Source organism: Taudactylus pleione, unplaced genomic scaffold (genome assembly GCF_031769625.1).
Source record: "Taudactylus pleione unplaced genomic scaffold, aTauple2 ptg000353l, whole genome shotgun sequence".
Lineage (NCBI taxonomy): Eukaryota > Metazoa > Chordata > Amphibia > Anura > Myobatrachidae > Taudactylus > Taudactylus pleione.
This window is the reverse complement of record NW_028284754.1, coordinates 1,105,762-1,129,722: the sequence shown is the minus strand read 5'-3', so window position 1 is coordinate 1,129,722 and position 23,961 is coordinate 1,105,762. Positions and strand designations below refer to the sequence as shown.

The 23,961-nt window shown below is 38.5% G+C and overlaps 1 protein-coding gene across 1 annotated transcript in view; it reads right to left on the bottom strand.

Moving 5' to 3' along the window:
* LOC148508605 (uncharacterized) overlaps positions 1–23,961 on the bottom strand; it is a 653,608-nt gene that overhangs the window by 312,138 nt on the left and 317,509 nt on the right. Inside the window, exon 14 of the mRNA XM_088444305.1 lies at positions 9,395–9,868. Within this exon, the coding sequence (XP_088300431.1) occupies positions 9,395–9,868 (474 nt within the window). The remainder of the gene's footprint in view (positions 1–9,394; positions 9,869–23,961) is intronic.

The window sequence follows — 23,961 nt, the reverse complement described above, 5'->3', positions numbered from 1 at the left end:
GAAAAATCAAAACAAACCCATCAGAGAGATAGCAAAAACATTAGGTGTGGCCAAATCAACTGTTTGGAACATTCTTAAAAAGAAAGAACGCATCGGAGAGCTCAGCAACACCAAAAGACCCGGAAGACCACGGAAAACAACTGTGGTGGATGACAAAATAATTATTTCCCTGGTGAAGAAAAACCCCTTCACAACAGTTGGCCAAATCACAAACACTCTCCAGGAGGTAGATGTATATGTGTCCAAGTCAACAATCAAGAGAAGACTTCACAAGAGTGAATATAGAGGGTTCACCACAAGATGCAAACCATTGGTGATCCACAAAGACAGGAAGACCAGATTAGAGTTTGCTAAACAACATCTAAAAAAGCCATTACAGTTCTGGAACAACATCCTATGGACAGATGAGACAAAGATCAACTTGTACCAGAGTGATGGGAAGAGAAGGAAAGCAACTGCTCATGATCCAAAACATACCACCTAATCAGTGAAGCATGGTGGTGGTACTGTCATGGCGTGGGCATGTATGGCTGCCAATGGAACTGGTTCCCTTGTATTTATTGATGATGTGACTGCTGACGAAAGCAGCAGAATGAATTCTGAAGTGTTTCGGGCAATATTATATGCTCATATTCAGTCAAATTCTTCAGAACTCATTGGACAGCGCTTCATAGTGCAGATGGACAATGACCCGAAGCATAAGGCAAAAGCAACCAAAGAGTTTTTTAAGGCTAAAAAGTGGAATGTTATGCAATGGCCAAGTCAATCCCCTGACCTGAATCCGATTGAGCATGCATTTCACTTGATGAATACAAAACTGAAGGGAAAATGCCCCAAGAACAAGCAGGAACTGAAGACATTTGCAGTAGAGGCCTGGCAGAGCATCACCAGGGACGAAACATAGCGTCTGGTGATGTCTATGCATTCCAGACTTCAGGCTGTAATTGCCTGCAAAGGATTTGCAACAAAGTATTAAAAAGTGAAAGTTAGATTTAAAATTGTTTAGTTTGTCCCATTACTTTTGGCCCCTTAAAAAGTGGGAGGCACATATAGAAACCGTTGTAATTCCTACACCGTTCACCTGATTTGGATGTAATTACCCTCAAATTAAATCTGAAAGTCTGCAGTTAAATCACATCTTGTTTGTTTCATTTCAAAGCCATTGTGGTGGTGAATAGAGGCCAAAATATGAAAATTCTGTCAATGTCCCAATATTTATGGACCTGACTGTATGTATATGAATTTGTATATGTATGTATATGTACATATGCATTTAATATTAATATCTATTATTTTTGGTCTGCTAACTACTATCGGATCTCTCTTTTCCAGCTAGAATGATGTTATCTTCTTTTTCTCTTTCTTTTCTTGCTCATGTCTGTTTTATTGTTAGACTTTCAAAACTACCAAACATTTTCTCCTCTATAGAACTCACAATACATACATTTCTTCCAGGGATCCTATCTGCAGAAATTGATGATATATACTTGATGTTTTTTGCAATTAATATTAGTCTTCTATCTGTAACCTTAATTCTTTGGCTTTTGCCGTGTCGCTTATTTGTTTATTTATTGATTTTTGGGCTTCTACCGTGTATATGTTTATAATTATTTTATAATTACTTCTGTTCTTTATTTTTATATATTATATTTTTTTTTCTACTCAAACATATACCCAAAGGAACTCTGCATTTCTCTGTAATTAAAATCTTCAATCATTAAATGTTCACTAACTTTTGCCAAAATGGCTATAATCCAATCAACTTTCTGACTGTCCTTAATACACACTCATACTGATGTATGAATGTTTTGTTAAGTACCATGGTAAATAGAACAACTTGCTAACCAATTAGGAAGGAGTTATGTTACAGCTACCAACCTGCTGAATGGGCTTGTTAATGTCCATTAACATTGGTATTGCTAATATTACTATGTAACGTTATATGCATACCCGTGATGGATAACAGTATGAAACAAGCTATCTATGAACTTATTAACCTAGGATATATAGCTATTGGCTATGATACCTGTCTATCACAGGATCATCATAAATAGGCCATGCATATATGTGCCACCCATAACAATGATTGGGTGGAGGATTCAGTAGCCTGGACATTACGTTCCATTGGCTCTGAACCCTGTCTAACACAGTGTGATCAGATGACAAATGTCCCACCCGCGGTGGTGTTTAATCATTAGAATAAACATTTGGGATGCCGTTCACATATCCCACCCACAGCTGTGATTGACTCCTAGATTTGGCAGCTGGGAAGCTTGTCACAAAGGTGATCAGACGTCATATGTCACTCCCACTGTGGTGATTGGCTCTCGGACCCAGTGGCTGTTATGCTGTGAGTCCGTACTTCCTGATTAAAGCACATGCATTTCTCAATACACGAGACCATGACCAAGCTTAAGGGGTGAAACGCGTGTTGGTTTATAGGGACATTGGTTGTGCGTACACCAGATCCCTACTATTCGAACAGCTATTCTTCATATAGACCTCTAAATACAGGTACCTTACTATTTTCTTACTGTGCCTCCTTAGAGATAGTAGGGTTTAACCCTACCAAGAGAATCATTCCCCCATATCTCAATATGGGAGATACAACTTTTCCCTCCCAGTACTTCCATCTGGGTTTCTTATAGTGAGTATTCACTACCTAGGACAAATGCTCAGTCAGAACCACAGTGGACTGGAACAGAGGAGTTTCCACTTCCTCTCTGATTACATATAAAATTATCCTTAGGGTTAATACCTGTGGTAGGTGTATTACCAATGGATGGTTAAAACAATATAATTTATATGATGTTGTATGGAATATATGATAAGAAAATAACCTTATTTTCTTATTCCAAATACTTATTTGGTTAAATATATTGTCACCCAGTTTTTAAGTTGCACTATGCTCTATATACACAGTTGTTTTATTACTGATCATTACATCTCCACTATCTAAACTCACTATCTGTACTCTCATCAGCCCCATATCTTGGAACTGACAGCAGATGCAGGAAAATCTTTTTATCATACGCTTTGGGATAAGGGACTCTCATAAACTATTCTCTGCCGACGGGCAAATAACTGACAGTAGATCCCTATCCCAAGTAAAGGTGTATGCTTTTCAGAGCTGACTATACATAATCAGTATCAATTCAATATCATAAATCTGAAATTAATGTGCCTGGTTTCTATCTATATTAGCGATCCATAGGCAACTATTATTTGAAAAATTGATGCTGGACAATATATGCAGTGTAATACTTGAAACGAAAAGCAGGTTCTCAGTTTGTGATGATTTCACCTGTTTTAAATTTCCTTTTCTGAGTTGATAGTTGGAAATATTACAAGAGCTATTTTGACTTCTTTGTATGCAAATGTACAATGAACTTTGTTATGGGGTTTGTCTGATGTCATGCAATTGATGCAGCTATTATGACATATTCATCTGTCCCAAATACCTTTGATTTAATAGGTGAAAAATTACAAGAGTTACTCTTTTTCACCTTTTGGATGTGATACAGATCTGTATATGAGTAAGTGTTGGATCATAATACCATGATCTTTATTTAATAACTTTTTATGTGTATGTCTAAATATCTTTATATTTTAGGATATTTTTCTTCTTAATAATGAGATGTATTAAAAGTTAAGTTTTATAACTACAACATTACATATTGAAATTAGAGTGCCCCCTAAAAAGAGTCTTCTTTTCCTCTCTCTGTTGTCGATTTGTATAGAAAGACAGAAGGACAAATTTTTGCTTTTATATAGTAGATTAATATTCATAAAAACTTGATACACAAAATAATTTATGAAAGCAAATGTGTTTTTATTTATAATACAAGGGGCAGAATTACCAAAAGACATTCTCAAATACAGTCTTCCTGCCAAGACACTGCCCCCTCTGCATTGAAGTAGGCCAGCTAGTCCTCCTTGACCTGTTTTGCACACACAGTATAGAGGCCACCATGGGAAACCATGTTATAGACACATATGTCCACATATCACTCTCGTCTATGCCGTTAGTAGGATCTGCTAGTGATGTAGATAGTGGCCATAGGTAAGTGGATTTCCACTAAAGCAAATTATGAAGGGCACAGCAGGCCAAAACCACCCACTCAATTTTGTCTACATGTAAATTAATGGGTGTATTGAATATGCAAAACCTACTACACATGATGCCAGAGACATTCTCCATAGTGCGCCTTGCCTTTGATAGTCGATAATTGAAAATCCGCCTTTCTTTAGTCAATCTCCTTTGAGCAAAGGGCTTCATTAAGTGTTCATGCAAAGCAAATGCCTCATCTGCTACAAACACAAAACTGAGTTTTTTTTGCATTGGGAGGTAAATGTAGGCTTTTGGACATCATCCTTTCATAAAATACAGTGTACTTGATAAACCCACCATCTGATGCATGGCCATTTTTCCCCATCCAAATATAAATATTCATTGTTCGCATTAACAGTGGCCATCAACACTATACTAAAAATACATTTATAATTGTTCTACATACAGCAGTACAAGTGTTGGCAGGTGGTGTTATGCAGATAAGTTCCCACATATTGCCTCAATGCAATTTGGGAAATTTCAACTTGACTCGAAGTCATGTGCAATTAATTGCCAATCCTCAATTGTCAAAGGAAACTAAAAACAAAAATACAAAATTAAAATATAGCTCTAAACACATATATCTGTCCAACATCATATAGCATAAGGGCAGAAATCGAAAAATACTTTGGGGGCATAAAGTGGAGACGAGCAGCATTTAGCATTAGGACAGCAAACTAATAACACTTCAGGGGCATTCACTGTAGTCCATCAGCAGTTATCATAAGGGCAGATAACTAATAACACTTGGGGGGCATACAGTGGAGTCCAGCAGCATTTAGTATAAGGGCAGAAAGAGAATAACCCTTGGGGGGCATACAGTGGAGTCCAGCAGCATTTAGTATAAGGGCAGTAAGCGAATAACATTTGGGTGACTTACAATGGAGTCCAGCAGCATTTAGTATAAGGGCAGAAAATGAATAACACTTGGGGGGCATACAGTGGAGTTTTTAAGGATTTAGCATAGGGGCAGCAAATGAATAACACTTGGGGGGAATTCTCTGCAGTCCAGCAGCATTTAGCATAAGGACAGCAAAAGAATAATAGTTCAGGGGTATACAGTGGAGTCCAGAAGCATTTAGTAGAAGGGCAGTAAGAGAATAACACTTCGGGGGCATACAATGGAGTCCAGCAGCATTTAGCATAAGGGCAGAAAATGAATAACACTTGGGGGCATACAGCGTAGTCGAGCAGCATTTATCATAAGAGCAGCATACAAATAACACTTGGGGGCACACAGTTGAGTCCAGCAGCATATAACATTGAGAGACATTAAAAATTGTTCTTACCTTGAATTACTGCACCTTGAGGATGGTGAATATCTCTTTGAAGGTCTCTTGTACAATGAGACCCAAAGCTTGTGTTGAGATCACTGTGCCAAACTTTAGGTCAGCCACAGATCTTCCAGTCACCAGGAATCGCAGAGTAGTGATCAGCCTCTCCTCAGCAGGTATGGCCCTCCGCAGCTTGGTATCCTGTGATGTATGGCATCACTAGGCCAAGAAATTCCTGGAACGTGGCATCATCCATCCACAGGAAGCTCTGGTAGTCTTCTGGATTATTCTCCCAAATTTCCATTAGCAGTGGTATGTGTGAGAGAGAATTCCTCTGCAGCAGCCACTCCTTCATCCAGCATGAGCAAACCTTTCTCCGCTTCACAGACCTCTTACTGGGGGAGATGAACTAAGCTCTAAAACGTGGTAAACTGGAGAGTGATAAACCACCAGCCAATCAGCTCCCAACTGTCATTTTTCAAACACAGCCTGTAACATGACAGTTGGGAGCTGAGTGGCTGGTCGTTTATCACTCTCCAGTTAATCAGATTACATCTCCCACTATATCTGTTAACAGCACAACTCAAGCATATGCTGTCAGCATACGATAGCGAAAGGGATGCATAATGAGGCAAAGTAGACACAGGGCCTGATTCAGCACAGATCACACGGCTGCGATCGCACATACCCAGCCGATGCAAAAATATGCTAATAACTGCAATCGCACAGCAACCGCAGCACTATACCTAGACGCCCACCACTTTATAAAGCCACCCACTTCCCTTGACATGAATCTGCAAATCATGAAAACATTGGTAAATGTCGATTAACATCAGAACCATATGCACAATTGTAGTTGACCTGACCCTGCCGTACAAGCTGCTAAACTTCCTGTCACCATCTAGACCTCTGCCAGCATATACAATTGCAGGGGCTTAATTATATATGGCCCTGTAAAGGCGTTCAACACAAACACGCCAACTTTCCACCGACAACCCCACCCTCTCCACCCCCAAATGGTCACTTCATATCAATCACTATGCGCTTGGACTGCATGCTCATTGTGATTGATTTCCGATGCATAGGTATATGCAGAATGCAAACATCGGCTGGCTGCGTGCAAACACAGCCATGCGATCCAACCTGAATAAGGCCCACAGTTTGTTTAAAGGCAAGCCAAAAACAAACCAGAGGAAATTAGCAATGCAACATTATTCAGCTGGTATAAAGAACCAATGTTCCCTCAATTTAAATAAATTATAGTTTGAAGGGTAATTAGGTGAGTGCAGAGTATGTATGATTTTTCTTTTTAAATGATGTTGTCACATACATGAGGTAAATTCAGTGAATTAAAGCCTATTATTTTTATACATATTATTATACTGCCTACAAGGGCCAGCCCAGTCACCCATCTTCTCCACTAAGTCACTCAATCTTTTGGCTAAAAACCACTGTTTGGATACATTATCTGCACGTCCATGCTATGCACACAAGGACATACAATGCATATGTCTGGCATCAGTTGGATATACCTGCAATCTATTCATATGTTGCCTTGCTCACAACAAAACGAATGACGAGTCTACAAAACTAGTACATTAATATCAGGGGGGACGTTAACAAACCTATTACATTTTACATGAACCCAAGATTAAACATATTCACATTCACATAAAGGTGCTTTGTGAGGTGTTTTCAGTAACTTTTTGAAATGTACTGTGAGCCTGATTCAGAGGTGCACGCTATTTGCGTGCACTATCTCTGAATCGGGGCATCCCTATTTTATTTATTCCGGCCTCCAGGCCACTTGAACAGCTGTGGGTGACCACCCACAGCTTGTGCGAGTGGCCTAGAGATGGTTGTGATTATTGCGACCATCTGCATTGCGAGGAGACCCTTATGGTAGGGTCTCTGCACTCGCAATGCCAAGTGGACTTCCGGCTCTAATAGAGCCGGAAGTCCACTACTGACATCACGAGTGATGTCAGTAGGGCCGCCCACAAACGGCAGGTGTTCTTTCGGGAATGCCTCCGTTTGCTCAGCCACCCCCCCTACCCGCCTACAAAATGGGGCAAGCTGTCGATCAACATCGACAGCTGCCCCGTATTGCTGCAAGCTCCAGAGCGAGTGAAGATCTCACTCGCTACGGGGCTCGCACACGCGCATTGAGCATGCCGAGCATGCGCACTGGGCCACCATCGACCCGCGAGCGGGTCTGAATCAGGCCCTGTGTCCCTATCTCTCCCCTGGCTTTGTAAGTATAGTCACCATTTTACATTTCAGTATATAACAAAGGTGTAATTTCATTCCTGAAAGCATTAGTTTATTGCATTGTTTCGCTATTTTTTTTGTTTGCCTGTTAATGTATATTTGTTATAAAAAATACAAAAGCAGCCGTAGTATCTGAGGGTTTAGAAGTGAATGTCACTCAGAGCAGTTCTAAATATAATTGCAACATTTATTGACAAAATGAATACATGAAAAAACAATATTAAAAATAGCAGCTATTATAACGTATTGCAACAATGTGAATTCAAATGAGCAAGCAATGGTACTTCAATAATCAATTTATCCTGGAGTCCAGACCCCTAAACAAGTGATGGCTATAATAGTGTTCCTCAGTTAGAAAAGAGTTTCCATATGGGGTATATTGAAGATGGTCCACGCACTAGTGCAATAGAATTCCAAATAAACACATATTGTGTGAATGTTCCACAGCACTGGGTAATACCTGCACAGGTGTTGGTACCGTCCCATGTTATGCTGAGTGGAAATCCAGCAATAGCGGTACAGCAAACCACGTCCACAGATGGCTGGCTCCGGTGTTCAACCCAAGCTGTGCGGAACTCAAGTGGTGATGGGAAGCCGCTCTGGAGGGTCCGTGTGACCGATGTATTCTAGAGGGTTTCAGGTGGAAGTTAATTCTGCAGGTGGATGGGAGACATGAATGTGAGGCTTTTGGTAAAGCCGCTCACAGGCTGTGACACCTGGAAAAGCAGTCTCCGTTTTAGTCTGCCAAACAAAGTGCAAGTGCTTCCATTCAGTGCTCACAGTATTTAGAACTGCTCTGAATGACATTCACTTCTAAACCCTCAGATACTACGGCTGCTTTTGTTTTTTATATCCTATTGTGTTGTGGTGAGAGTGACTCTCTCACTCAGCTGTGTTATATCTGGAAGGGTTACTTTAACTCCTCAGCACCTGGGCCTAATTTCGTTTTTAAATGTATATTTGTTATATGGGGAAGAATTAAAGTTGAAATTGAAGAGGACATATTAAAAAAAAATATGATATCTGTTTCGTTTTAACTTTGGGACTTCCATATTGTATATAATATTATAAGAACTACTCAGGAATTATTCCATATGTGAATCACAGTAAATTCCATCCCCATGCCACATATTTCTTATATTTACATGTATGTTTAGGCATACAGTAGAACGCATGTTATATGGTGCATACACACGGTCAGATTTTTCCTTCAGATATGAACGAAAATGATTTAAAAATCGTTCAGTCGTTCATATCTGAAGGAAAATCGTTCATATCTGACATGCCTGAACGATGGACGATCAACGATGCGCGTTCCCGATGGTCAGATAACGATATTTGACATCTGATGTGTTTGCAGTCAGACTTGGACGATTCCATTCATTTTAATGCAGTCAAAAATCATTCAATCGTTCAAATCGTTCAAAACTTTGGTAAAATCGTTCAAATCGTTTAATCGTTCAATCGTTCATCTGACAAATCTGACAAGTCTGACAAATCTGACCGTGTGTATGCTCCAATAGACTTAGAACTCAAGTCTGATGAATCATGAAAAAGAAAAATCACACATAAGTATACATATTCTAGCATGTTTATGTAGTAAGTGCTATCTTTGGATGGAGATTAGAAAGCTTGTCATCCTGTATGTCTTACTGAACAGAGCTTTGCTAAATATCTCAATTTTAATTGGTATAGTAGCTATAGCCTGTTATGTTATATTCCAGAGTAAAGTACTCACCTGTGCAATATGCTACATAGCAATCTTGTATTCCACTCAGTTCATATACATAATATCCAGCAGGACAAGCTTTAATCTGAATAGTTGCTGACCAGTGACAACAATCGTCATTAAAGTTGGAACAAGCAGTGCGACTTATTATACCATCGCTAACCATCGGATGGGATCCACTCAGCCACATTGGGGCAGTAGTACCACAACTCTGTTTTGGCACACAGTATTCTGGCATGTTAATGCCTCCTTTGCCAATAAAGCGATGCCATCCACTCAAACCTTTGTCACAATGAAGACTATAGCTGCCTACATTAGATGTACTTCTCCAGATGTCATTGAGAACAATGTGACTTGAGCATGGATCAGAACATTCGATGCCATCTCCTATGAACCCATCATTACAGACACATTCAGCTGAACCTGTAGAATCATCACAGTTAGCATTTGGGTCACATCCTGCAGTTGCACAGGGACTTGCAGCTAGAGAAGAAAAGTGCAAAAAATAAAAAGGAAAATATTATTCCAATGCAAACCACCTTTACATACTGTATAATACATAACATGCAGTTTCACTGATTATTCCAACTTTACTATTTCTTAACAAACAAAATAAAACAAAAAACAACAACAACAGTACAATGCACTGTTTTGAGATGAATAGATCAGATCTCTTACAAACCAAAACTAATTAGAAAGAAAAACAATATCAAGAGAGAGATCTGGCATTCATTTGTAAATATACTTCACACCCATTGGTGTAACTATGGCAGGGTGAGTAGGGCATGTGCCCTGGGCACCGTGGCAGACACAGCAGAGGGGGGCACAGCTGGCCAGGACATCGTACCCGCACCGCCCCCCGCCACCATTGCACTGGTCTGGACTGTGTGAGGGCTACTGAACGAACAGGCAAGTGTGCCTGCAGGGGACTGTAGAGGGAGCTGCAGCAGAAGTGCGCAGCCCATCCCAGGCAGTCTTGCCATTCAGAGCTGCCGATGGAGGCTAGGATGATTGTGCTTCCCCAATGCTGTCTCTGCTCCAGATCAGCCACTGCAGCCAGGTAAGTAAGTATTTTTTTTTTGCTGGTAGGGAGGAGTGGGGGTCGGACTGCTGTGGAGGGGGGGTGACTTTCAATTGATGTCAGCCATGCTTTTACTTAGCTGGCTGCATTTGTGTGAAAAATGTGTGTGTGTCTATGTCAGTGTGTGTGAATGTGTGTTATTGTGCATGTGTCACTGTGTATATGTATCTATGTCAGTGTGTGTCAATGTTTATGTGTGTCAGTGTGTGTGTCAGTGTGTATGTGTATCTGTGTCACTGTGTCTGTGTATGTGTGTCACTGTGTGTGTGTATCTGTGTCAGTGTGCTTGTATGTGTATCTGTGTCAGTGTGTGTATGTGTATCTGTGTCAGTGTGTGTTAGTGTGCATGTGTATTTGTCTCAGTGTGTGTATGTGTCAATGTGCATGTGTCAGTGTGTGTGTGTCACTGGGTGTGTGTATTTATGTCAGTGTATGTGTGTCAGTGTATCTGTGTCAGTATGTGTGTCTGTGTCATTGTCTGTGTATCTGTGTCAGTGTGCGTGTGTCACTGTGTGTGTATCTGTCAGTGTGTGTATGTGTCAGTGTGTGTGTATCTGTGTCAGTATATGTGTGTCTGTGTCAGTGTGTGTATGTCAGTGTGTGTGTATCTATGTCAGTGTGTGTGTATCTGTGATGGTGTGCTGAGAGATGACACTGATGGGAGGCGATGGTGGGGCTGAGAAATAACACAGAGGGAGGAGGCGATGGTGTGGCTGAGAGATGACACAGAGGGAGGAGGCGATGATGTGGCTGAGAGATGACACAGAGGGAAGAGGCAATAGTGTGACTGAGAGATGATGCAGTGAGGGAGGGATGGAGGTGATGAAGTGCTAAGAGATGATGCAGGGGGGAGGCAATGGTGTGCTAAGAGACGTCGCAGGGGGGCAGGTGGTGGTGTGCTAATAGATGATGCAGGGGGGAAGCAAATGTGTGCTAAGAGATGATGCAGGGGGGAGGAAATGGTGTGCTAAGAGATGACGCAGGGGGGCAGGTGGTGGTGTGGCTGAGAGACGATGCAGGGGGGAGGTGATGGTGTGCTGATAGATGATGCAGGGCTGAGGCAATAGTGTGGCTGAGAGATGACACAGGGGGGAGGTGATGGTGTACTGAGAGACAATGCAGGGGGAAATTGTGTGGCTGGGAGATGCAGGGGGAAGGAAGATACAAAGGGGAAGGAGTCTTTTTGAATCGCTGTTGTATGATGATGACCCTGTTATTATTCTTACACAAACAGGCATCTTCCCGATGATGTGGCCTACAGTACGTGAAAAGTGAATACCGACTGAAGACGCCATCATCCCAGGGAGGATATATCTCTTCAGAGGTACCACATTGTGAGAAACCACTGTATAGGTAAGTTGCATATGGAATGGAAAGGAATGTTCCCAGAGTGACGAGAAAAGGCTGGCGTGTCATGTCGGCACACACCATTTTCAGTGACCACGCTCATTCGGTATGTGACCACGCCCCTTTGGTATGTGACCATGCCCACTTTTTTGCCGCGCACCTGCAGTGCACAACATATTTTTTCATTTGTGTGTATGTGTGTATTCTAAGAGAGCTTTTGCCCAATAAACCACTCATTATCTATACAAAGAATAAATCCTTAAAGAATATATTTAAATACATTTTTAAAGACAACTAAGATTCCTACCATCAGTCTGATAAATCTCCAAGATAAACAATGGATACCATCTAGACCACCAGGCTTTTACAGATGTGGCAAGAATAGATGCACAATATGAACTCATATTCCTAGATGAACCAATACTATAGATATGAGTTTTAGAAAGTAACCATTTACTATCAATAGTTTCACGAATTGTGATTCCATCTATGTCATCTACTTATTAACATGAGAATGCGGTCTAAAATATGTATTTTTAAAAAGAAATTCTTGGAGCACTGTCATAATATTATTAACACATTTCCTAACAACAGTGTTTCTAGGGCACTTTACTGAAGTTCACAAAGGTGACATCAGTAATCTATCTATCGTTGGTATAGAACAGTTCCCGAACACTCCACGTGGAGGAGATAGACATAAAATCCTGTGCCACCAGGAAGTCTACTGGATGTTCAAATTGAATACTCTACATCAAAATGGCCTCAACGAATCTGTGGAACTTAACAGTATAATTTGATGCAATTTACTTCAGATGTCTTGGGTAGATAGGGTCCCTATCACCATAACAATACCCAGAGTATTAACTTCAGGGTTATTATTTATTTTGGTAATTGGCAATTCATTAATCCATATTCTATATATTATTATTTAAAAATTACATATAATAGTCTTCTATTCTAACAATCTATGTATGCTTATGAGGGCCCTGGGTGAAAATGTGGTTTTGCACTCTCTCTCCCCCTCTGTTTTAAGAAGATTCCTTCAGTGCTTAATAAACCTCTATGTGTTTTGATACATTTTATCGTATAATGTATGTTTGATCTAATATTTATTGCTAACTAAACTGATTGTTATTAGTTCAACCCATACAAACCTCTAATTTCTACTCCTCAGATATATTACCTGTAATTTGGCAAGATAATTATTTTAATGATTTTAGTGTCTTTGAATATCGCAGAGTCACGTGATCTTTGTTTACACCACGTGATTCCACAAACGTAGCAACTATGGAACCTGTTCAACAACAGATCTGCATTCATTAGAGTCTGCCACCTGTCTGTGGAACTGCATATGAGTCACGGACACATGACCGGCTCTAACCAATTGGATGGTACCTACACGTCACGGGTCACATGACCGGGTAGCGCTCACATGATTGCGACTGGGGTATAATGAATACATTTATTTACTTTACTTTAATTATTAACAATACTCATTTTTATTTTTAAATGTTATGTTGAATCAAGATATGATTGCATACCCTTACTCTAGAATGTATTTAATAATTTACTGCATGGCTTTGTTAATTATTTATAGACACCTGATAATGATTCACTCATTAGAGCATTATAAGTATTGGAGACCCCTATGGAAGTCCAAACATTTGCTCCTCATGAAGGTGTGGGTCAATTCCACATGGAAACGCATTGAGCCCTACTGCATTGGATCCCTCACTCACTAAATATGTATAAGAAGAGGACATCACTGGATTTATGCCATACAGATCCAGACCAGCTAATTGAGTGGAGATACCACTGGACTGTTTCTATTGCTACAGGACACAAACCTTGTGGGGATGCCTTACTAACACTGCCAGAACTGGTAATATTGCTCCTTTTTCTACCTGGATAAAAAACTGGGAGATAAACTTTTAATTGGCTTTTGGATCCAGTGGCTCTTAATAGTGAAGTGCAGGTTATCCTAAAGCTGGGTACACACGTAAAGATTTTCTGTCCAACCATCCAACTAGTTGATTGGTTGGAATGAAAATCTGGTAATGTATGGGAGTAAATGATGATCAGCAATTTGCTCCTGAATGCCAGAAAACAGATGAAAATGGTCGTCAGACAAGTTTGTTAAATGTTTGATCTAAACAATTTGTTCAATCAGTTTTGGTCCATTTTCCGGCATTTGGGAGGAAATTGCTGATTGTCATTTGCATTCATACCTGACCAGATTCTAAGGGTCAGATTCCATAAAGAATGGGAAAAAACACTATATATATGTTCAATTAATCTAATGGAGCTAATCATTAAATACAGATAACACAAGACCAGTATTCTAGAAAAAGAAATGGAAGATATAAAGAAAGAATTGGAACCTTTTCAAACTAACAAAGAATATCAAGAAAATGATTCAATTATCAATGAGAGGATTGTAAATTTAGAAAAAGTTATTGTAGAGAACAAGAAAAATAAATTTAAAAGGGATCTATATGATTATTAGAATAATATGGTTAGAAATTACAAATGTTCTAATCTCAAATTACAGAATAACAAAGTGAGATCAGACCATAGAAAAACTATATCTGAATTAGGCACAGGAATGCGTCAATTTAATGATAGAATGCACACGAATCCCCATTAGATCACCGAGAGTAAATGGAGGGCCCCTAAATCTAGTTTTCCATCATCTAAAGGAGAACAATATGAACACATAGGCACCTATGGGGATTCGGGTGCTAAACCCAAGACAAACCATCAAGTCAGTAGAAAAGTGACTCAATCTCCATATAAGGATTTTCAGGAAGAACCACCATGTCCCAATCATTGGGAATCAAAATATCATCTTACAAGGAACTCAGGGATATCAAAAAGGCATTGAGAAAAATTTTTAGAGGTTGCAGAGGAGGTACACATACTAAAGAAAAATATAAGAAGGACTTATTTATTTATTACTAGTTATTTATATAGCGCACACATATTCCGCAGCGCTTTATATAGCAAATGTGGCCACTCACAATACTCCCTGCCCAGTGGAGCTTAATATTCCTTACCACATGCACACAAACTAGGGTTCATTTATTTTATTTTTTTGGTGGGAGCCAATTAACCTACTAGTATATTTTTGGAATGTGGTAGGAAACCAGTATACCTGGAGGAAACCCACGCAAGCAGAGGGAGAATATAAAAACTCCGCACAGTTAGGGCCATGGTGGTAATTGAACCCACAACCTCAGTGCTGTGTGGCAGTAATGCAGTAATGCAGTTGACAAATTTCCCAACAACAGTGTTTCTAGGCACTTTACTGAAGTTCACAAAGGTGACATCAGTAATCTATCCATCGTTGGTATAGAACAGATCACGAACACTCCACGTGGAGGAGATAGATAGAAAATCTTGTGCCACCAGGAAGTCTACTGGATATTCAAATTGAATACTCTACACCCAGATGGCCTCAATGAATCTGTGGAACTTAACAGTATAATTTGATGCAATTTACTTTGGATTTGTTGAGTAGATTGGGTACTGTTATGGTGATGGGGACTCTGAGTATTAACATCAGGGTTATTGTTTTTTTGGTAATTTGCCAATTCATTTATCCATAGTCTATATATTATTTAACAATGACATAATAAACTTAAATTCTAATAATCTATGTATGCTTATGAGATCCCTGGGTGAAAATGTGGTGTTGCACTTTCTCCCCCTCTTTTTAAGAAGATTCCTTCACTGCTTAATAAACCTCTATGTATTTTGATGTATTTTATCGGATAATGTACTGTATATTTGATCTAATATTTTATTGCTAACTAAACTGATTGTTATTAGTTCAACACACACAAACCTCTCATTTCTACTCCTCAAATAATGATTTTAGTGTCTTTGAATATTGCATAGTCACGTGATGCTTGTTTACACCACGTGATTCCACAAACGTAGTAACTTTGGAACCTCAGATCAAAAACAGATCTGCATTCATTAGAGTCTGCCGCCTGTCTGTGGAACTGCATATGAGTCACAGACACATGACCGGCTCTAACCAATTGGAGGGTACCTACACGTCATGAGTCATGTGACCGGGTAGTGCTCACATGATCATGACTGGGGAATAATGAATACAAGTACTTACTTTACTTTAAGTATTAACAATACTCATTTATATTTTTAAATGTTATGTTGAATCAAGATATGATTGCCTACTCATACTCTTGGATTTATTTAATCATTTGCAACATGGCTTGGTTAATTATTTATAGACACCTGATAATGATTCACTCATTAGAGCATTATAAATATCGGAGAACCCTATGAAGCTCCAAACATTTGCTCCTCATGAAGGTGTGGGTCACTTCCACATGGAAACGCGTTGAGTCCTACTGTATTGGATCCCTCACTCAATAAATATAAATATATATAAGAAGAGGACATCACTGGCTTTATCCAATACAGATCTGGACCAGCTGACTGAGTGTAGATACCATTGGACTGTTTCTATTGCTACAGGACACCTGCTGGATAATAAACCGGGACATAAACTTTTAATTGGCTTTTGAAAAAAAGTGACTTTCAATAGTGCAGTGTGGGTTATTAAATTATTTATGCAATTTCTGCTCTTATATTTGCATATGGGTAGTTGTGGAGCGCTGGTTTAGATAACCACACAATTTATAATAACAGTCAATTTATTATACTATTATTACATATATCAAGCAGTAAAATATAAACATAAAATATATAAAAAAATTATACAGTCCATTGCTATAATCAGTTCAAGCTCTATATTTGATTGTTTCCCAGATTCCTTTCTAAAAGGGATAACTCAAAAGGGTGACCAAATGGTATCATGTAGGGTGGGTGAGTAATCTTCCATTAACTCAGTGCCCATTCTTAATAAATCTACACATGAGCATGGAGGTCCCCTAATGACAGGCAAAAATCTTTTTTTGATATATAGACTTCAAAATAATGAACTTATCCACTCATTATGCCTTAAATTGGGACATAAATGTGCAATGTGGAATGGATAGTTAGTATCCATTCCACTGATGAAAGTATCACACAAAATTGCTCTCATCCGCTCGTCAGCAGGAGTACTCACTGATGGACTCACTGATGTACACACTGATGGAAGTATCACACTGATGGAAGTATCACACAGAATTGTGTACTCACTGATGGAAGTATCACACAGAATTGCTCTCGTCCGCTCATCAGCGGGAGTGCAAACAAATTCTGGATCTGCTGTGCAGTCCGGTAATGCCGTTGATGGACACAGTCTGTGGGGATGCAAATGAGTTCAGGATCTACTGTGCAGTCTGCTGAAGCTGCTAAAGGACACAGTCTGCGAGGGTGCAGACAAGTTCTAGATCCACTGTGCAGTCCAATATAGCCGCTGATGGACACAGTGAGTAGGAGGATGGTGAGGGGGCCACTGCTCTCTTAAGTGGTCTGACACTGAGCAATATATGCAGTGTTAAGTTACCTCCATCCTGGCTGAATTGAAGTGCAAATACAGGTGAATCTGTGAGATTAGTCTGGGGGGCTTGAAGTGCAAATACAGGTGAATCTGTGAGATTCTCCGTCCTTGATGCGTTACTCCGGGAATGGCAACCCCGGTATCCTCAGAAGGTGTAAGTCTCACTGAGATGGTTGCAGCTATTCAAATAGCTGTAATTGCTTACTGATTAGTGATTAGTGTAGATTTCCATCAGATGATTTAACAGGTTTCAGTGAGGTTAACTAGCACTTCTATAGACTATTGTGTATAGAGCTGATAACTTCCAAAAAATTCCATATATACACAAACTACGAATAAAGAGACTTTGTGTTACTCAGTACACTCAAATGACTATGATAATAAGATAAAAGAATAGAATGGGACTTTAAGAGTTCTCATACAGTACTCCTCTATTTTGTTATTTGTAAGAATATCAATATTATTTAAGACGATATGCCAAATTCATTTTTTACTCAATTCATTTATGGAGGAGTAAATTAAACAAGACACATTAAATGATATGTTGTATGAGAAAAACTAAATATACTAAAAAGAACGGAATATATAGATAAGAAAAAAAAATATAAATAAGGTTTGTTGATATTAAACAATTTTTTTCTCTGGATCTAAGAGATATTCCAAATTATCTCTAAAAAAACTCATTTGGGACAATATGTATGTTTTTTTTTACCTTTTAAATTTATCTTATAGGATTTTTTTCCCCCATTTCCTTTCTACATCCTCAGATGTCTAGATGTAGAGTACACCTCAGTTTCATCTTAGAGGTGCACCAGGAATTATTTTGCATCAGAAATGTTAGCTTTTATGTAGAAAATACCAAAGATAACAAACACATTATGCAGACCTGAGAGTGCATAAACATACAGTACCAGTCAAAAGTTTGGACACACCTTCTCATTCAATGGTTTTTGTTTAATTAAATTATTTTCAACATAGTAGATTAATACTGAAGACATCAAAACTATGAAAGAACACATATGGAATTATGTTGTAAATACAAAAGTGTTAAACAATTCAAAATATGTTTTATATTTTAGATTCCTCAAAATAGCCTCCTTTTGCTTGTGTGACATCTTTGCACACTCTTGACATTCTCTCAATCAGCTTCATGAGGTAGTCTCCTGGAGTGGTTTTGAATTAACAGTTGTGACTTGTCAAGAGACAATCTGTGGAATTACTTGCCTTCTTAATGTGTTTGAGACCATCAGTTGTGTTGTGCAGAGGTAGGGTTAGTACACAGTGGACACCACTATTTGACTACTGTTGTAATCCATATTATGGCAGCAACCACTCAACTCAGTAAAGAGAAATGACAGTCCATCATTACTTTAAGACATGAAGGTCAGTCGATACGGAAAATTTCAAGAACTTTGAATGTATCCTCAATTGCAGTTGCAAAAAACATCAAACGCTATGATGAAACTGGCTCTCATGAGTACAGCCCCAGGAAAGGAAGACCAAGAGTTATCTTTGCTGCAGAGGATAAGTTCATTAGCGTAAGCATCCTCAGAAACTGCTACTTAACAGCACCTCAGATTAGAGACAACAAAAAGTCTTCACAGAGTTCAAGTAGCAGACAAATCTCAACATCAACTGTTATGGGGAGACTGCGTGAATCAGGCCTTCATGGTCGTAATGCTGCGAAGAAGCCACTACTGAGGATGAACAACAAGAAGAAGAGAATTGTTTGGGCCAAGAAACATAAGGAAGGGGCATTAGACCCGTGGAAATCTGTACTTTGGTCTGATGAGTCCAAATTTGAGATTTTTGGTTCCAACTAGCGTGTCTTTGTGAGACGCAGAGAAGGTGAGCGGATGGTTTCTGCATGTGTGGTTCCCACTGTGAAGCATGGAGGAGGAGGTGTGATGATGTGGGGGTGCTTTGCTGTTGACACTGTTGGTGATTTATTCAAAATTCAAGGCTCACTTAACCAGCATGGCTACTACAGTATTCTGCAGCGCCATGCCATCCCATCTGGATTGCACTTACTGGGACCATCATTTGTTTTTCAACAAGACAATGATCCCAAACACACCTCCAGGCTATGTAAGGGCTACTTGACCAAGAAAGAAAGTGATGGAGTACTGCGTCAGTTGACCTGGCCTTCACAAGCACCTGACCTAAACCCAATTGATCTGGTTTGGGATGAGTTGGACCGCAGAGTGAGGGAAAAGCAGCCAACAAGTGCTCAGCACCTCTGGGAACACCTTCAAGACTGTTGGAAAACAATTCCAGGAGACTACCTCATGAAGCTGATTGAGGAATGCCAAGAGTGTGCAAAGCTGTCATCCAAGCAAAAGGGGGCTACTTTGAGGAATCTAAAATATAAAACATATTTTGATTTGTTTAACACTTTTTTGTTTACATTATAATTCCATATATGTTCTTTCATAGTTTTGATGTCTTCAGTATTAATCTACTATGTTGAAAATAATTTAAATAAACAAAAACCATTGAATGAGAAGGTGTGTCCAAACTTTTGACTGGTACTGTATATGCATTGTATGTAAAGAAAACTTTGTGTCTTACATTAGTGCATATCTAGTATTATGCAAAGATATAATTGAAGAATACAGAATGATGGTTTATTTTTAGTTAACAATGGCATAATTTGTAATATTCAGATTCGGAAGGCCAGTGTATAGTACTGTCAAAAATAGATATACCCTATAATACACAGTAGAACCTCATTAAAACATATTATTCTACTTCCGTTCATATAGAACAAGAGATGTCACACACCCAATAATATAACAAAACCACCTAAAGGGAGGGGGAACACCCTGTAGATAGGTGTACTAATAGGACAATGGTTTCTAGATATATATGGTCTGCACACATAAATACATGATAAATCTATACATACTCAATGTTGGATTACTAGTACTACGGAAAGATTGTTCCTGAGTAGTAGGTGCATTTTCCGATAGTGTAGTGGGAACGCTACTCCTGTCTAAAATACACTAACCACCTCATGCCCTCCATATAAATAGAGGTCACACAGAACTAGGTTCCATATTATATTATTCTATATATTATCTTATCAGAATCAGAAAAAAAGGGAAAAGGACACAGGAGATAGCGGTTTTTCTAATTGTGGTTTTATCACTTTGTGTAACAATTGACATCAAGAAGTTAAAAATATTCTAGAAAAGTACTGGCATATTATAAAAATGGATCCAATTCTGTCAACCCATATACCAAATAGAACAGAGATACTTTTTAAAAGGGCTAGAAATGTAAAATAATTTTTATCTCCTAGTCTATTGCCAAGTATAGAGGATTCTAATAAGAATCATTTTTTTAATCCAATAGACTGGTTTTATACATGTGGAAACTGTAAAGTTTGTCCACACAGTTTAAAAGGAATAAATACCTTTAAAAGTATTCATGAAAAATAATTTAAAATTAAGGGGTTGATCAATTGTTATACCACTTTTGTGGTTTACTTGTTGATTTGTGGATGTGTAAAATGTACGTTGGGAAGACAAAGAGGTTATTAAAAATTTGAATTTTAGAACATTTGCGCAATATTAGAAATAAGATTGAGAATCACAGTGTACCTAGACACTTCAGACATTGCCTAGACAGTAATCCACCAAATTTGAGATTTCTGGGCATTAAACATGTTAAAGTGGGTAAAAAAGGAGGAGACAGAGAAAACATGCTGGCTAAGAGGGAGACTTTTTAGATTATTACATTAAATACTGTGTGCCCCAATGGACTTAATGAGGGGTTTGAAAATACTCCATTTTTAAAAAGCTAATATTTCTTCTATTTAAAGATTCAAAGAGTTAAAATCCCTTTTGTCCAAGGTGAAGAGGTATGTTTTTTTGTTACTATATGATTTGGCAAAGTTGTAAATTGTATCAATGTATTATGATTTTTATTGTACCAATTTTATTGAACCCATTTTTATTGGACCCATTTTTATTGGACCAATTTATGTTGCTATGTTTTAGATAGACTTATTACGTGAGAAGAAATCCCTGAAATAGATGATTCTATGTTCTTTTTTATACCCAGTGCATTATGCATATCATCTAATCTTCTAAAAGCGTCCCACATAATATGTCTTTTTTAATTTTAATTTTATTACTATTCCTAATATAATATTCATATTATATTGTATGGATTATACAATGGAAACATTGTATCAGTATATTTGTAGCTTTATGCGTTTATATGCAATTTTTATACGCGGGCATGGTTTTTATATGTGTTTACATACAGTATATAAATGAAGAATTCCATTAATTAATTTAATGTAATGAGATAATGTTGTGCTGCATATTTTTTATTGGTTCATGAGTTTTATTTAACTGCCCTCAACAGATCACCAGCCAGCCTCCTGACAAAGTCCTAGTGACGAAATGCACAGGGGCATGGACTGGTAATCTATCTTTTTGTGGTTAGTGCTCTGGTGAAGAGTTCCTGGACACGTTGAGGACACCGGTCGGGAGCACCATTCCATTACTCTGCTGTCAAACTCTGTGGTGGTTAACTGCTTGTTGTGGTACGCACGCTCTGCTTGTTTTTACTTGCTAATAAATTTTATCTTGTTGATGCATGATGTATTCTTCTGTTTTGTTTTTAGATACTTCCTATCTGGATTTGGGTAATTATGGGGAAGACGCCGGGCTACAATACTATGGTGGCCAGTGCTGTGATACATGTATGGGACATTCTGTTGCTATATATTGGCTAAACAGACTTTCACCTGTTGTGCAAATGAAATTCAGAAAGGTGTCTTTGGGTAAATCATCAAAATCTGCGCACTGACTTTATATTTATATATATATATATATATATATTTATATATATATAATAAGTTATCGTATATGGCCTTAGCAAGTGAAGTATTGTGCAATATATATATACCTCCACATGCTCAAATGGGCTCTTCCAATAACCCTAAGGTCTGAATAGTCCCCTGTGTGCATACAATGAAGTGCAATGTGCTATAAATATTATAAATGTCATAAATACTACAAATGTCCCTTATACACATTGAATAAATAAAAGCGAAAACATATAAGTTGATATAGGCGCAGGAGAATCGATAATAATTTTTAAAAATGTTCTAAAAACACTCTAAAAGACTATGCTCTACTCCAAAATATGCAATAAATCATAAGGTGCTTATCTTAATAGTTAATTTAGGCATGAGACAGCTTCCCTACACTTACATATACCTTTATTAAGGTGCATGCCCAATGCTCCATTATATTTGGATCAGCGGACACCCTTTATTTACAGGAAGAAAGCAATATTTTTATATATTTTTTTGCTTGTCATTAGCTAACTTCTTGTTTATCTATATTTAATCTGAGTTGGTGCTGGTACCCTATACATCACTATACAGTATGTATGTATATACATAGTTACATACACATGTATATATGTATATATATATATATATATATATATGAACAAGGAACATCCGGCACTCTATAGTAGAAACTATAACTGGCTCCGGTGCCATGTCCAAATCGGTATTTATAATAACAGGTACAACAAACGGCACTCAAGGAGACTAAACAAATGCTGAGACTGAATGCAGTATGTTAATCAATGTTTCAGAGTAACCTCCTTATCAAGACTGAATAAAAGAGCAATACAAACATGACATATATAACTTACCACCAGCGTGACATGTAGTGGTTCATCCCGCCCTCTGGACGAGTCCCAATGACGTCACCCATATCCCAGAGAGACGAACGGGAACTCATCAGGGCAGAGTGATCCACAACAGACATAGTGAAGCACCATCACCATGACAACCACAAACAAATCATCCAGAATGAAGTCATTAGGGCTAAATAATGCATACAAAAAATCAAAAGACCGCTGTATAGCGGTGTCCAATGGCATCAGCATCATATAAGAAGACCTGGTCGAACTACTAGCCATTAAACCAATATCTAGTGCACCATGATATATATAATAAAGTATCACAAGTCACCATATATGTGTGACTCATAGCAGGCAAGGATAAGTAATATGAAAGAAAATCACTATCCCCACTATCACCACCTTGGCACATAAGAAAGATAATAACATACATCATATAATACATCAAGAATAAATCAAGAATCCGAATCGTTGTTCACATGTCTCCTAAAAAATAGAGACAGTTCCTGAAAGTCAAGGGTGCATCGTTCAATGCATTCACAAAGCATATATTTCCAAAAAACATGAGTGACAGAATTTCATTAAGACCCTTAGGATATACAGTTTGAAGTTTGTATATCCATTGGGCTTCTTTTTGCAATAGAGACCGATCACGATTACCACCCCTAAGATCCGGTGGTACATGGTCGATCATTTTATATCTAATCGTAGAAAGATTAAGTTGGATTTCTTTGAAATGTCGAGGCACAGGTTGATCAATATTTTTTCCATCCAGTGCTGCTCTAATGCTGGACCTGTGTAACACCATGCCGTTCATCTCTCTGGGATATGGGTGACGTCATCGGGACTCGTCCGGAGGGCGGGATGAACCACTACATGTCACGCTGGTGGTAAGTTATATTTGTCATGTTTGTATTGCTTTTTTGTTCAGTCTTGATAAAGGAGGTTACTCCGAAACGTTGATTAACATACTGCATTCAGTCTCAGCATTTG